Source organism: Mustela nigripes, unplaced genomic scaffold, assembly GCF_022355385.1.
Source record: "Mustela nigripes isolate SB6536 unplaced genomic scaffold, MUSNIG.SB6536 HiC_scaffold_20, whole genome shotgun sequence".
In the NCBI taxonomy this organism is placed as follows: Eukaryota; Metazoa; Chordata; class Mammalia; order Carnivora; family Mustelidae; genus Mustela; species Mustela nigripes.
In genome coordinates, this window is record NW_026739436.1 from 2,615,390 (window position 1) to 2,630,767 (window position 15,378).

The 15,378-nt window shown below is 59.4% G+C and overlaps 1 protein-coding gene across 1 annotated transcript; it reads left to right on the forward strand.

The window, feature by feature from the left end:
* Positions 1-3,175: 3,175 nt before the first annotated feature.
* LOC132008053 (testis-specific Y-encoded protein 3-like) lies at positions 3,176-6,481 on the forward strand. The gene is made up of 6 exons (XM_059386452.1): positions 3,176-4,273; positions 4,905-4,982; positions 5,121-5,232; positions 5,333-5,478; positions 5,573-5,657; positions 6,345-6,481. The coding sequence occupies exons 1-6, from the start codon at positions 3,176-3,178 to the stop codon at positions 6,365-6,367; spliced, it is 1,542 nt and encodes a 513-aa protein (XP_059242435.1). The 3' UTR covers positions 6,368-6,481.
* The last annotated feature ends 8,897 nt before the right edge of the window (positions 6,482-15,378 follow it).

Consider the following 15,378-nt stretch of genomic DNA (forward strand, 5'->3'; position numbering starts at 1 on the left):
GAGGATGGGAAAAGGCAGACCTCTCTTGGCCAAGCCTTGTTCTTTAGAGCAGGGGACACAGGCGGGGTAGGCTCCTGCCGAGCAGGGCCCTGTTGGCCCCGTGGCTCCTCCTACCCCCACATTCACTTCGCTTGGAGAGATTTGCCCAGTTCCCTTGCTCCTGGACTTGTGCCCTGCATTACTGTGACGTGATCCCACGCATGCTTCTGGTCAGATCCAGCGTAAAACCAAAGGTCCCGGGAGGACAAAGGCAGTGGCGGTCACTTGTGGTCCCTGTGGACTCACGACCCTCCCGCTGATTAACACCACCCACCCGCAGGAGAGACAGCTCCATGGATGTCTGAGGGAAGGCCGGTGTGTGCTGTTGGCTGTGTGACGTCATGAGTGTGCTGCGGGTTGGGGAGCGGGTGTGGGACGGTTTGCGTGTGTATCTGTTGTTTCTGCACGCACGTGTGTGTGTGTGTGTGTGTGTGTGTGTGTGTGTGTGAGAGTACGCGCGTGTGGGCCTCTGGTCGTCAAGCACTTTGTGCCACCTGAGCATTCCTCTGAGCTTTTGACCGTGTGTTTATCCTTCTGCACGTGTGTGGGCATGTTTGTTCCAATTGGATCACATGTGTGCAGGACATCATGTGTAGTTATGCGTTGTCCATGTGTGTTTCCCTGTGTCCGTGTGTGTGAGATTGACGCAGGGTGTAGGCCTGCATCCCGGGGACAGAGTGTGTTTGTGTTTTGTGTCTGTGTTGAACGCCAAGGGTGAGTGTAGCGAGGCCTCGTGTGACTTCACGCGCATAGGGCCTGGATGTGTTCATATTTGCTTCATGTGCATGTTGGCATGTGCATATATGTGCCTCTGAGTGTGGCCACCAATGCTCGCCTATTACTTGTGTGTAGTTTCAAGTGCACGTATGTGTGAGTTTGTGGTGAACATGAATGCCTCCTTGATGGACCCCATGTGTGTAGGTGTTTGTTTCGTTTCCGTTCGATTGTGTGTTTACATGCGCAGGGTTGGGTGTTTGTGCGGCCAAGGGTCATGCCCAGGAGCAGGGACCGTGTGTGTTGCACCAGTTTGTGTGCTTCTAAGCACACATGCATGTGTGTATACCTGCATGCAGAATTCTGCGCGTCTGTGTGTGAGGTGACGCATGTGTGTATTGTGTGTGTATGCATTTTTCAGGGACGGCTGGGTGTGTGATCCTGCGGGGCTATGTGTATACGGCTGTGTGCCGGAGACCTTGTATGCAAGAGCTCTGGGTTCATATCCTTGCATGCCCCCGAGTGTCTGTTGTGTGTCTGTGTGATTTCAGGCCCATGGGTGACTGTGTGTTTGTGTGCGTACCAGCAGATACAGGTGTTACCGCTAGTGCGTGCTCGGTGTTGGAAGCCATGCATGCACGCGCGCAAGCTCACGTGTGTGTCTGTGGATGCTGCTCTGGGGCTTGTTTACATACAGTTGTGCTGGAGAGTTTTGTGTGTGTTGTGGTTGCGTGTTAACACATGCCTTTTAGTGTACATTGGTGAGATAAGGGTGCATGCCTGTGTGCCAGTACCAGGATGTGTGCGGGGAGCACATGTGTGTTTGTGTGAGCATGAGTGTGCGTGTGTGTGTGTGAGTGTGCGTGTGTGTGTCTGAGCTGTGAGTGTGTATTCCTGTATCACAGAAATCATGTGTTTTTCTCACATGTGTCAGTATCCTCCGGGGTGTGTGGGGGGAAAGTTGTGCATGTCTGTTTGTCAAAACTGTGAATGTGTTTTGATGGAGTAGGCCTACAGGTGTGCTTTTTTTTTTTTCAGTGCAGCGTCAACCATGTACATCTGTGCGAGAGACCTTCTCTGTCTCGTCTCAGGGTGCTTGTGCTTGCAAGCTTAGCTGTGTATGTCAGGTAGCGCAGGGCTGCATGCCTCAGGGTTGTGTGTGTTTGTGTGTTGTGTGTGTGCGTGCGCGCGTGTGTGCCTGGGGTAGTGTGTTCTGTGTGCTTGCAAAAGTGTGCACACGTGAGCGTGTGAGGTGCGCATGTGCGCACGTGCTCTTGGGTGGCTACGTGTGTGCCTGCTGACTCAGAGTATGTGTTCGCTCACACGTTTCTATATCCTCACGAGCGTGTCTGTGTGTGCGCACGTGCGCATGCTCAGATGTTTGGGTGTAAATTGTGTATGGCTGTGTGCCAGAGGCCGTGGATGTGGTTGGGTGTACTTGAGTGCGGTGTGAGTGTGAGTGTGAGTTTTCCTGGACACACGTGTGTATGATTTTTTGGTGGGTGGGGCCGTATGTGTCTGCCTGTGCTGTGGACGTGTGAGTATTTGGATGTGTGTGCCTTGAACGTGTGTGAGGGTTCGTGTATGTGGTGGCGGGGCACCCAGCTTGGAACCCTATTGCTGGTCACGTGACCAGTGGCCAGTCACGGAGGGGCCGCGGGCTTTTGTTTCCTGCGAGAAGAGCTGCTCAGGGAGGCTTCTGCATCTTTCTTGCTGAAGCCCTGGTCTTCCAGGGACCCTGTGGGCAGAGAGAGGGTAGAGAAAGAGGCCCTGAATACAACGGGCGAGCGAGGGGAAGATGGAGAGGAGAGCATGAGGAAAGGCTAGGCAGACGGATGGAGCACTCTCCGTCCTGCTTGTGCTGAGCAGCCAAGGACAGGGACTGGGGGGACCTGCGGCCTCACTTCCCAACCCCCATCCCTCAGCGAGGCACAGAGCTTCGGGGCCTCTGTCCCCTGGAATAGCAGTCTTCTGCCATGCCTGGGCTGATGATTTCCACGCACGCCTGGCCAGGGTTCCGGGGGGGCGGGGGGGTGCATACGGTGTCCTCAGTCTTTGAGGACCGTGTTGGGGAATGGCAAGGGGCAGTTTCTCCTCGACAAGCTTCAAATACCAGGCGCAGAGCATGGTGAAGGTGGCCACGGGATGGGGGTGTGAGTGGCTTGGCGCACGGGGTGGGGGGGTCGGGCGGTGGTGGGGAGTGGGGGCGGGAACGCAAGGATCCCATAGGTGGAGCCTGAGGCCATCCTGGAGAAGGTGTACTGTTGGGCTCCCTGGCCGGCTCGTGTGGGGGTGAGGGGCCCGGCCAGAGAAGGCCCTGTGCGGCACCGCGTCAGTGGTTGGCCCCGGGGGACCACCATCATCCTGGGCGTGGCTTGGGCGGGCTCACGTGGCCCAAGCCGCATGCGTGCCTCTGCCTCCTATGCGCGTGGCCGGCTTTCCCCTAGGCCTTGTGCGCACGCGTCCCCCAGGCCCCCACCCGCGGTTGGCCGGCTGCTGTCCGCCGTCATTCCCCGGCGCCAGAGCCCTAGCTGCCAGGGCTGTGTGGAGAGCCACGTGCTCTCGCCTCCATCTCCTTCCCTCCAGCGCTTCCAGGGCTCAGGGCCACGGCCACATGGAGAGCGGGGCGGGGTCCGGGGAAGACGGGGCTGCCCCAGAATCCTGGACCACCTTGGTCCGGGAAGGGTGCGGTGAGGAGGCGGGGGCCCTCAGGGAGCACAGTGCCGGGGGCGAAGTGGGGGCGCTGCAGGCCGTAGGGGCCGGGGCGGTGGCAGTGGCGGTGGCGGTGGCGGTGGCGGCAGAGCCTGTGTGGGAAGCCGAGGCCCGGCAGGCCAGAGGCGAGGCCGGCCTGGGGGCGGAATTGGTGGTCTTGGTGGAGGACACAGTGGCCGCGCCTGACCTTGGGGCAGAGGAAGACGAGGGGGACGAGGGTCAAGAGGACCAGGAGAGCGCAGTGGATGAAAGGAAGCACACTGAAGTGGTGGAATGTCCTGAAGAGGCTGAGGAGGGACACGAGGAGGAGGCTGCAGAGGGGCAGGCTGCTGAGGAGGTTAAGGAGGAAGGGGAGAAAGATGACAAGGAAGAGTCTGTGGAGGAAGAGGCTAAGGAGGGGGATGAGCAACTGAAGGAGGAAGAGGAGCCTGAGGGGGATTCTGTGGAGGAAGGGGCTAAGGCTGAGGAGGCCAAAGAGGAGGATTTTGAAGAGCAGGTGGCTGAGGACGTGGAGGCGGAGGCGGAGGAGGGCAAGAGGGAAGAGGCCAGGGAGGGGAGCCGGAAGGAGGAAGAAGCCCAGGAGCTGCAGGAGAAGCAGGAAGGGGAAGAAGAGCGAGGGGCAAGGCCAGGTCCACCCCCGTCCCCGCTCCAGGCCCTCCAGGCCCTGCAGTCAGAGCTGGAGCCCCTGAACAAGGACGCCAGCAGGGCCTACTCTCGGCTCAAGCTCAGGTTCTGGCAGAGGCGGCGGCATCACCTGGAACACCGAAGCGCCCTCATCCGGGGCATCCCTGGCTTCTGGACCAAGGCTGTATCCTTGCTACCTTCATGGAGGGACCCCGATGTGGCCGGGCTAGTGCAGGAGACTCCTGTGGCAGGGGGCCCGGCTCACGCCTCCGTGATCGGGACGGTTTCGAATTCCTGCTTCCGGGTGGGGGTCCCTGGTGGGGCCTCCAGGTTGCCCTTGATGTCGCAGGAGGCCCTGAAGCTCCGCTGGCGGAGTAGGAGCCGAAGCCCGGGTCAGAATTAGGCATAGCCCCGGGGCCGCGTCCCACAAAACAGCTCCACTCAAAGCTCAGGCTCCCCTGGGAAGAAGGTAGCAGGCGAGCGGATGCTGGAGGCACCAACGGAGGCTGCCTGGGAAGGAGCCAGTTCTGCCTAGCCAGCAGCACAGGAGGATGTGCCAGAGAGGGGTGGCGTGGGCCGGGAGGGAGTTCTCCGAGGACGCACAGCTTTTTCTGGGTTAGTGCCCGGCCGTGCGCTCCCTAACTACCTAATGCCACAGGCCGTGCGCAGGCCCAGGGGGCCTTGACGAAGGCCGTGAGGAGGGAGTGGGTCCCAGTGGGAGGAGAGGGGATGCGGCGCCCACCTGCCGTCCAGGCTTGCTCCCTTGTTCTAGCTCTATCATCTCCCGCCCTCGGAGAGTCCTTGACCCAAAGCAGTTTGTGAACCACCCGCAGCTGTCAGCCATGCTCAGGGGCCAAGATAAAGGCATACTTGTCTCCATGACGGATTTGCAGGTCTGGCCCGGGAGACGGAGGCTGGCCAGGGGTATGGGAGAGGAGCGGGTGACAGAAGAGACTCCTCCCCAAAGCCAGGAGGGGAAGGGTCTGCTGGACAGAGATTTCAACCCTCCTCCCCACTTTGCCGCCCGGCAGGTGGAGGAACTCGAGCCTCCCCGTGATCGCCGCAAGATCCTGCTCTTCTTTCGCAAGAACTCCTACTTCCGCAATGAAGTCGTTGAGAAGGAGTATGTCCTCAGGGCTGCTGGTAAGGGGGCCTCTGCGTGGAGGGGTGGCAGCAGGTGGAGGCGGCAGGGTTGCACCTGATGCATTAGGCGGCGCCTTCGCACGTACCCATCTTCCTGCAGGGTACGAGCCGTCTCATTCCACTCCCATCCAGTGGCACCGGAATTATGAACGGGAGGCCCGTAGCCGCAGACACCACAACAGCAGCCTAAACTTCTTCAACTGGTTCTCTGACCACAGCTTTGCCGGGTCTAGCAGGATAGCTGAGGTGGGTCCCGGGCACAGACCGCGCACGTGAACCTGGCTGTGTTCCCCAGCCGACTGGGATGGGCCTCTGAGCCCCGCCCCGTTTCCCCTGCCAGATCATCATGGACGACCTGTGGCCCAATCCCCTGCAGTACTACATGAAGAAGAAGGCCCCAGCCGAGGGAACTGAGAGGAGGGCAGGTGAGAAGACCGGGGCGTGGGTGCAGAAAATGCTCCCTGCGGCTTCGTGGGAGCTGGGCTTCACAACTGCAGAGACTGAGGCTCCGAGGAACACTCAGAGGCAGTGGCCCCAGGGCCAAAGGGCATGGCCTTGAGGCAGGGAGACTGCAGAAGGGTAGTGTGGAACTGGTTCTGCCTGGGGAAGCTTGAGGAAGGCAGGGCCAGGCGGCGGCAATGAGCAGAGCTGGAGAAGCAGAATGGGCTCAGCAGCTGCCCTTGTGGGAAGTGCCATTCCCTGGCCATGGACTCCTGCCTGCAGGTCGACTAGCCACCACCTCACCTCTGTGCCCACCTACGTGCCTCCCACCACCCTTAGCACAGGTGTGTGGGTACCATGGTGTTAGGGCTCACGCATCACCCTGTCAGGTTTCTGTGTTCCTCAGCATGGTTGTCCCCTTCCTCTCTGCGGGCAGTGTCCTGCACCCACCACAATCACCCCGAGAACACTGGGCAGCGTGCAGAGATATGTTTACTACGTGGGTGGAGGAAATGGAGGGCGATCGCAGCCCGGGTCGGCGGAGGGCCGGGAGAGGATGACCACCCTTCCCCGGGAGGGCCTTGAAACCCTCAAGTAACCTTACGTTTACACACGGTTCTCCTCCTGTGCGCCTGTGTGTTCGTGTGTCTCTGTATATGTCTTCTCTCCAGGGAGCTTCAAGAAGTTGAGATGAATATGCAGAGGCATCGCCCTTGACCGGAACTGGTCAGAAACTTCAGATGGAGCCGGAGCCGAATGGTCAGACCGGATGCTCAGCACAGGGAATTCCTGAAGTGTGGTGCCAGGGTGAAACACAGGGCCAACAGAGGCCTCCTTGGAAAAATACTGAAAAGTAGTAATACGATGTCCACTGTGTTTATGTGCGTTGGGGTCCGTATGATCGTGCACGCTTGTCTCCACGGAAAGGGGCAGTGGGGTGCCTGAGCTCACGGGGTTCCCATTGGTGCTCTGCACTCTGCCTGGGTATCCCGGCTCCGTGGAAGGGATGGGCCCCTATGCTTACCCAGAGGCCCAGGTCACACGTTCACGGCGACGGCATCCCAGGGGGCAGAGGTCCTTCCGCTGGGTTTTGGGGTATGGGCAGGGAGAGGAGACAAGCGCCAAAGTCCTGCTGACAGGGCTCATCTCTTCCCTGGCGAAATGGCAGAGGTCAAGGAAAGGGAGGGACGCTCCCGGGCCGCACATGTCCAGTGCCTGGGTTCGATGGATGGCGAAGACGGTCCTCCAGAGGTGCTCCCCCGTGGTAGTCCTCAGACACATCCACTGCACACAGCACAGGGCGGGGACTGGTGTTTCATTACTCTTGTTGAACCCCAGAACCCCAGTGCCAGTGTCTCCGTTGGTCTAACAAGGGGCCCGGGTTCTTGCTGACACAGTCATCCGCACAGTACCAGAAAAAAAAAAAAAAAAAAAAAAGAATAAGTAAAAACAAACCTTGAAAGACGGGGGCGGGGGGGAGTCCCTGTGTAGGGATTGTTGGAGTGGGGACAGAGGGCGGTGGGGATGTAGGAAAGGTGACACTCTCGTGCTGGCCCAAGTGGCTGGGAGGAAGTACAAAAGGCAGGGGAGCGACACAACACACACTCACACACACATGGACATCAAGGTTTCGATACCGCCGCACCCGACAAACACACAGAGTCCATTAGCCACTCCCATAACTGAAACACACTCTCAGGAGCAGACCAGTCACCGCCCCCCCACCCCACCCACACACACAATCTCTCTGATGTCCCGACACGCACACACTCCCATCCCCTCCCACGCACACAATCTTCACTCACTCACATGTCCGGGGACACACTCAGATACTGACGAACCCATGCTGCCCCAGGATGCTCAGTTTCCTGCTTCCCTTGGTCCTTGGGTTGGGGTCCCCCTGATGGTAAACAGAGGAGAGTGGGGGAGAGGTAGGAGGATTGCTGAATGCGAGAACCTGTATACAGCCACCTGTCCCATGCTGACCCAGGCTGATATTCCTCTCTCTCTCCATGGGCTTAAGGCATATGCCCTATGCCCTCCATCCGGTGAAGACCCCAAAAGGGAAGTGCCATCAAGAGCGACCCCTAGTCCTCACCAAAAGCTCAGGGAGCACACTCCCCTGGCTGTTGTCTCTGTGCGCACAGGCGGCTTTCGAAAGCGTAGGGCACTGTCCATCGTCTGAGGTTTTAGCCTTCTGTGTGAAGGTCCATGGAAAGACCTGGCGTGTACAGACTACCTGTCACCAGCCTCACCCAGGAGGGTGTGGCAGTCAATCTCATGGGTGTTCCTGGTGCGTTTCAATGGGCAGTGCAGATTGCCTGTTCCGTGTCAGGCTGTGCAGTTGATGATCCTTAGGACTTAGAGCCTTGCCCCTCCCGGAATGGCTGGAGGTTCCTGAGGTTCCAGGAGGGAAGGCTCGTCCCTGGAGAGTGTAGGGGAGACCGGTCTTCTTGGACTCTTGATCTGGAAATGCTGGGGCATCCTCGACGGGTGTCCACATGCTGGCACCTGGCTCTGCTTGTGCTGGTCGGCTGTAACTGTCCTAGTTGCTGGACCTTCACTGAGCATTGGGAGCGGGACAACTCCCGTGTAGAGCATGGCCTTAAGGGGTCCTCGGCCTGGGCCATTTCGGGGGCTGCTGCGTTTTCCTCTATGCTTGTGGTGTTTGGTAGGCTGTCACCAAGGACGTGAAGCCTAGGGGAGAGGAAGGAGCGGAGTCTCCCACTCCTAGGCATCTCCAACCTGGCTCTGGGCACTGGGCTGACATTGAAGCCTGGCCCACCCCCTCCTTCCAGCCCGGCCAGGCCTGGTCCAGAGAGAAGGTGAGGCTGTGGAGGGCAGGTCCTTTTGGAGGTCAGGGAGCCCCCAATGTTAGGAGTCCATGGACGGCGAGGGAGTCCGTGCCAGGGTCCCCAACCCTAAGACAGGGTGCCAGGACATCTAAGACAAATCCGCGCTAGCATTCCATTTTCCCAGCTAGACAAGAGCACAAGGGTCTCCTGTCTAGCAGCCTCTGCAGGGCTGACTTTTGCAATACAAGCCAAAACAAAGCTACTCACCATGAAACATCGGTCCCTACCCAAGTTGAGGCCAGATGCCAGCCCACCAGCCCCATGGACGTGGTAGACAGGGACATGATCAATGCCATGACTGGCAGCATCTTCACAGTGAATCTGCAGGGGCCTCACTCTCTAGGCCCTTGAAAGTACTAAAAAAAAAAAAAAAAAAAAAAAAACTAAATTTGAATGGGAACATGGCAGCCTGCCCAGGAGCTTGGTGCCCTTGCCCAGTAACCTTTGCCCCGCTGCCCAGCACTCTCTGACTGGTCTACCGCTGCCCTCCACGAAGCAGCATGACCAGGAACCTGGGCACTAAGGGAACCAAACTTCTCTAACCCAGAGTGCTGTCTGATGGGAGAGGACCACCTGAGGAATTGCCAGGCGTTCTGCCTTCATGGCTCTGGAGCACGTGCGTCTGTGCCTGGCCGGCCGCTCTGCAACTTCGTGTACTTGTCTGGGTAAAGGGGGTGGGGGTCTGCTCTGTGCCTGTGTTTCTGTGTCTTCTTGAGTGTGACTTGGTCTGGCTCTACCTGTGCCATCACGTCTCCAATCTGGCATCTGTGCGCATCCTGGCTATGCCAGTGTTGGGTCCCCATAAGTGCCTTGGGCCGTGGAGAGTCAGCTTTGCTGCAGCTGCCGGGTTGTTGGCCTGACTTGTGTTTGTTGTATGAGCTCTTACCTCTGAGGTGGTCTGCCTGTGAATTGGACCCTGTTTCTTCCATTTTGGAGTCAGAACCCTCTCCTCCTTCAACGGGGTTGGCGCGGCCTCTGCAATCTTTGGTGAGCCCCAAGAAGTCCTTGGCTGCCCGGGCCATAAGGTACGTGGTGACGCGTCCTTGGGAATTGAGGAACAGCCCCGCACCTACCGCCCATGCGCGAGGAGTAAGGGTCTCCGTGGCCTCGCTTAGGGCATGTGGTCACTCATCATTCTCACTCCTCCCACTTGCAACTGGTCTGTGGATTTGGGACTGAAAGCTCAGGCTCTTGCACACAGCATAGACATGGGCAGCTTTTCAAAGGCTGCCCGTTCTGCTGTCGTCCACGTCTTACTCCATTGCTCTGAAGCCTCTTTACTGACCCGGGCAGACTGACGTCCACGACTACAGTACTAGGTTTCTGTGTACCCCGTGGCATGATTCCACCTCCTGTTCCGCCATTACTTCCTCCTTTGGTATATGATTCTTGTTTTCAGGAAACATGATTGGTGACCTCGTTGACACCACCGGATAGAGCTCTGCTCAGAAGACTTTCTGCTTCTGCGCACGTTGGGGGGTCCCTCGTAGGCAATGTGTCCTTTTGGTCTGTATGCCTTGCAATGTATGAATTTAGCTGGGGCAGTCAAGGCCCTGCCTCCCTGTCTCTGCCCTTCCTCGCTCCCTCCCTCACTCCCCCTCCACCCCTGCTACTACAGTACTCTCCCTCCTGCCCATGTCCCTCTCGTCCCTTCTGTGAATCCCTCCCAAGCCCCCTCTCTCACCCACCTCTTCCTAGCCTTCTCTGCTTCTCTCCCTTTCGTCCCAGTCTCCCTCTCCTCCCCCCTCTCCGGGTCACCACCTGAGCCTTCCCCATTTCCAAGGCTGTGCTGTTTGTAGTGCAGTATTGCCTCAGAAGCCTCCTCTAGTGCCGTGGGTACAGTTGCATAGGCTAGGTCCGTTTGGATTGTACCAGTAATTCCAGAGTCTGGACCGTTTCCGGGACAGTCTCAGAAAATTTGTCTTCTCCCACAGACGGCCATGCATTTCTGTCCCTGCAGGCGTCCCCGTTTGCCCTGACAAGTAGACTTTTAGTAGAGGCACTCACACCCACCAAGCACCCTGCACGAAACCTCAGAGGAGTTCCCTCTGCTTCTGTCGGTCAAAATCCCCCAGGACACCACCACCCATTCTTTTAAAATGAGGCCCTCCCATGATGCACCCCCAATGCGGCCAGCCTTGCCATCGCCCATGGGGACTTCCACACACCTCCGGCAGCGTGTGTCCTTTCGGCCACATGACCATCCCCCACGCTCCCCCAGACTGGACCTGCATGAGGTGTGGTTCGGACTGGAAGGACCTGGTGCGTACCAGAGAAAGGGCACACGTGCTACTAACGCTCACTTGGCCTTCCCCTCCCCGGCTGGTACTCCACTCAGTGACGGACACAGACCAAGGGAGCACTCAGAGCAGAGTTGGAGGGAAGTCCCAGAGAGAACTTGCATGAAAGTCAGGCGACGGAAGGGAACGCAAAGAGGAGAAGAGACACTGACAGAACAGGGAGTAGGTTCTGGCAGAAGAAAGTACAGCGGGAGCGGGTCCTACCGGTGGCTTGGACGGAAGAATACCCAGAATTACCCTTTAGGCCGGAGGTCTGGTCCATTAGCATGCCACCGAGCCGCAACCACGGACCTCACTGGGGCTGGGTTAGTAGGTCTGTACACCAGGGCGGCCACGGACCTCGGCTCTGTGCTCACTAACTTCAGGGACATTGCTTTGTGTGCAGTACCTCTGTTTTAAGGAAAGGTGGGACCTGGGGGTTGGAGGGGTGGGGGAGGGAGCTGGTCCCTGCATCCAGCATCTTGGTGGTGGCCACGTGGCTCCCTCCACCACTGGGTGGGTCAAGGGGGAAAGCCACGTGGACAGTGAGGAGGCAGCGGTGGAGCACCAGCTGATGACTCCAGGGCTTTGCCCCAGGTTGGCTGAGAAGGGGCGGTTGAGGCTTCCGAGCAGAGGGCAGACAGTGGATTCAGCCGCTGGATTTCAATTCTCTGGTGCCAGCCGAGTGGTCCCAGGAGAATGGATGAGAAAGGGTAGAGTGTGTCTGGGATACCAGGGGACTTGTGGGAATGGCCTGGGTGGTGTCTCCGAAGAAAACGATTGGGGTTGAGGGCCGGAGGCCACCCTGAAGGAGGAGCACTGGCTGGTTCCCTGGCTGGCTCCTGCGTGGGTAAGGGACAAGGCTGGTGGTGGCCACGTCCACTGCCCTGTCACTGTCACCCAGCGTCCTGGGCATGGCTCAGAGGCGCCATCCAGCCCAGGCCACAGGCATGCCTCCACCACCGCTGCCCCCGACAGCCCCTGCACTGAGGCCCTATGTGCATGAGTGCCCCAGGCCCTCGCACTCTGATAGGTGGCTGCTACCCACCCGCCTCCCGGGCCGCAGAGCTCAACCTGCCCATCGCGCGGCCATCTCCTTCCCTCCGCAGCTGCCTGGGCTCACGGCCACCCCGCATGGAGAGGTAGGTGAGGACCCGAGGAGGCAGGGCTGCCCCGGGATCCTGGACCACCTTGGTCCTGGAAGGGGGCCCTCAGGGAGACCGGCTCCTGCGGGCACACGGGGGGGGGGGGCACTTCTGGCCCTAGAGGCTGTGGGGATGGCGGCAGAGGCTGTGCGGGAATCTGAGGCCCAGCAGGACAAAGAGGACGCTGGCGCGGGGGACGACTGGGCCCTGGAGGCGGGGTTAGTGTCGGTGAAAGATGAGGACGTGGCGCAAGCAGAGCAGGACGAGAGGCTCCAGGAGCTGCCCCAGGCAGAACAAGTGCCGTGGCCTGACACGGCCGGGGCCTCATTTGCCACGCTGGAGTTCAGGAAGCGCTCCGCTCTCTGGGTTCCCAAGCCTCCAGGGTCTACTTGGTGCTCAAGCGCAGGAAGAATCAGAAGCGGAGCTCTCCCCTGTCCGGAAGAAGGGCCATCGTCCAGGGCATCCCTGGCTTCTGGGCCCAGGCGGTAACCTTCGTCCTGCTGGCTGGCATTGGTGGCAGTGGAGGTGGAGAGGGAGGAGGGCAGTGGCAGAGCAGGGCCAGAGCCAGGGTCAGGAGAGTTGTGGGGATGGTCCCGCTCCCGCAGTAATGGGCCCCAGCCCTCCAGCAGTGGGCACTCCCCCGCAGCAGGGCACCCCACCCCTGCAGTGGCCTCGCCCCTCTAATGCACAGCCCAGGGTGGTCCTGGAGTGGGTGTTTGCTGGGCAGGAGTGGCAACTGGGGAGAAGGGCAGGGGATGGGATGAGACCTGTTCAGGCCTGCCTGAACAGGGGCTGCAGCACCCCCAACACTCTTCTGGGGGTCCTTGAACACATGTCAACACTTTCAAAACCTAGTGAAGCCCAGGCACACTTGGCTCTGGGCAGATATTGGAAGGAAATGATTCTCTGGGTACACGGGGCAGATGGAGAGTCTGCCTACCCCCTACGCTGTCCTGCACAACCAGTGTAGTTTCCCAAATTGTTCGGTGTAGACCCACGGGTTTGTCTGCAGGGGCACACTGAAACTCTGTCGGCTGGCGGCCTGGCTTCAGAGAACCCCAGGAGCCCAGACACAGTGCAGGGGGTGCTACAAACTCTGTCTCCACAGGTCCTGCTGAGGCAGACCTGAAGCCCCTGGCCCAGATGCCCTAAGGCATGTTGTTTCCCTACCTGCCTCTCCCTCTCCATGTCCCCCTCCCCCTCACACTCTCTCCTCTCTGCTCTTCCTCTGTGTCTCCTCCTCAGTGTCTGGGGTCTCTGTGTCTCTCTCTCTCTTCTCCTTTCCCCCTGTTCCCACCCTACCGTTTTCCCTCCCTGTCTCGCTGCATCTGCCAGGCTCTTGCTTTGCACCTGGGTGTACAGCCATACTGCAAGTGAGTGGAGCAGCCCCCGTGTAGGCAGAGGAGGCCACTGAAGGGCCCACGGCTTCAGGCGAACACGCAGGTAATCACAGCCGTGAGAGAGGGACCAAGTACATCCGACCTCCAAAGCGGTGACTGTCCCCTGGCACCGCAAGATCCGGGCACAGGCCAGAGGGCCATAGGATGGGAGTGAAGGAAGGCCCTTGGCCTTCCCATGTTGGGCGCAGTCAGCCTCAGCCCTGTTGATCCTCGAAGCCCAGTGACAACCCAGGGCAGAGCATGGGTGAGGGAAGGGCAAGCGCTGGGGAGGTCGGGAGGGGGGCAGTGCCTGCTGTTTCCGCCCACTCTGTCCCCTGCTCTCAGACGGGAAGGGCTGGGTCCATCCTGGTTCTCTTTCCCGGAGCACCTGACGTCGAGGCTCCTTGTCCCAAGGCAGATCCTGAATGGATCGGCAGATATCAGCCGTGACGGGCGGCCAGGACACAGACATGCTCAGCTACCTGACCAATTTAGAGGCTGGCCCTGGAGACCTAGGCTGGCGGAGGTCGTTGGCAGTGGGGTTTGAGCGGGAGGGGGCGTGGTAAGGTTGTTCCGAGTCATGGCCAGCCACTCAGTCAGGACACCGAGAGGACACGTCCCCCTCCCTTTCCTCTTTCTTTGGCGGGGCAGGTGGAGGAACGGGGCGTGCCATGTAGCGCTGCTGGTTAATGTTTTCCTTTGGGAGAAGCTCCTACTTCCAGACCAAAACGATCGTTAAGGAGTATCACCTTTGCATTTGCCCGTAGGACACTGGGCACTGGGAACGCGTAGGGAGGAACGCAGGGTAGCCGGCCACGGGTGGGATTTGGCACAGGAGGGAGAAAGGATGGAGCTTGAGAGGGAGAGGGGGCGTGGGTCCATGGCCATGGAGAGCCTCCCTTAAATTTTTTCGTCCTGCGGGATACAGGGGGACTCGTGGCACTGCAGTCCAGTGGTTCTGGGGTTCCGAACGTGGAGCTGCCAGCTGCAGGCAGGACACCAGCAGCCTGAACTTCTTCAACCGGTCGTCTGACCCCAGGAGCCCAGGATCTACCGGATTGCCGAGGTGGGGTCCCTGCAGCCTTTGTCAGCAGCGGTGATGCTGGAGACCCGGCTGCTGGGGAACGGGGCCTGGGCCCCGTGCTCACCTGCCCATTTCGTCGTGCCAGATCATCACCAAGGACCTGTGGCCCAATCCCTGGCAGTACTACCCGAGGCAGGAAGGCGGCCTATGGGAATGAGCTGAGAAGAGGGCCTGTTGGTGAGGAGCCAGGAGGGCTGGGTCTTGAATGTGGAAGGAAGGTGCCAGGGACTGTCAGCTTAGCGGCAGGGCAACCGAGGCTCCGACGAGCCTGGGCCCCAGGTTGCTCCAGGCGCGGGTTGCAGCGTGGGAAGGGAGCCTGTGGAAGTCAGGGCACACCCCCGGGGCAGCAGGTGTGTCCACCTGGGGGAGATCAGGCCTGCCAGGCTGTTAGCCAGAATGTTCCTGGTCAGTCAGGAGAAGCAAGGCTTCTCCACCCCATTCCTCCGAACTGTCACCCGAGACTGCCGGTCCCTCTCTCTTGGTCCTCCTGACACTCATTCAGTTGGGGATGGCCTGCCTGTCTTTGGGAGTGGGGCTCATTTGTCCCGTCCCCTCCTGTGCCATGATTCCCTGCCTCCATGTTCCCGAGAACCACGTGTCCTCCCACAGCCCTATGGCCATGCCTGGGAATGGTACTAGGCCGTCTCTAGGAGGGGTCGTGAAGGCCTCGCCGAGGAGGAGGAGGGATCCCACAAGGACGAGGCATGCTCTCAACACCACCATGGCTATCCTTGGCATCATACAGTTTCCCAAAGAGCTAACATTTCTGTGTGTATTTTCGTGTGCGTGTGTGTTTGTCTGCCTGTCTGTCTGTCTGTCTGCATGTGTGTATGTGTAGGGGCATGGCAGCTGGGTGGAAATGGACATCGCAGTTTGACCACGAAGATGAAGTTGAGGAGCCCTCCACCGTTGTGAGACGTGGATGGGCTAGTCTGCGTGTTGCTCTGCCTGTGGGGGAGAGAA

Bases quoted from the DNA above. Each gene is read 5' to 3' on its own strand.
- LOC132008053 (XM_059386452.1), top strand. From the start codon at position 3,176: ATGCGCGTGGCCGGCTTTCCCCTAGGCCTTGTGCGCACGCGTCCCCCA. The intron at 4,983-5,120 runs GTCTGGCCCGGG...GCCGCCCGGCAG, and splicing joins TCTCCATGACGGATTTGCAG to GTGGAGGAACTCGAGCCTCC. The intron at 5,658-6,344 runs GTGAGAAGACCG...TCTTCTCTCCAG, and splicing joins GGGAACTGAGAGGAGGGCAG to GGAGCTTCAAGAAGTTGAGA.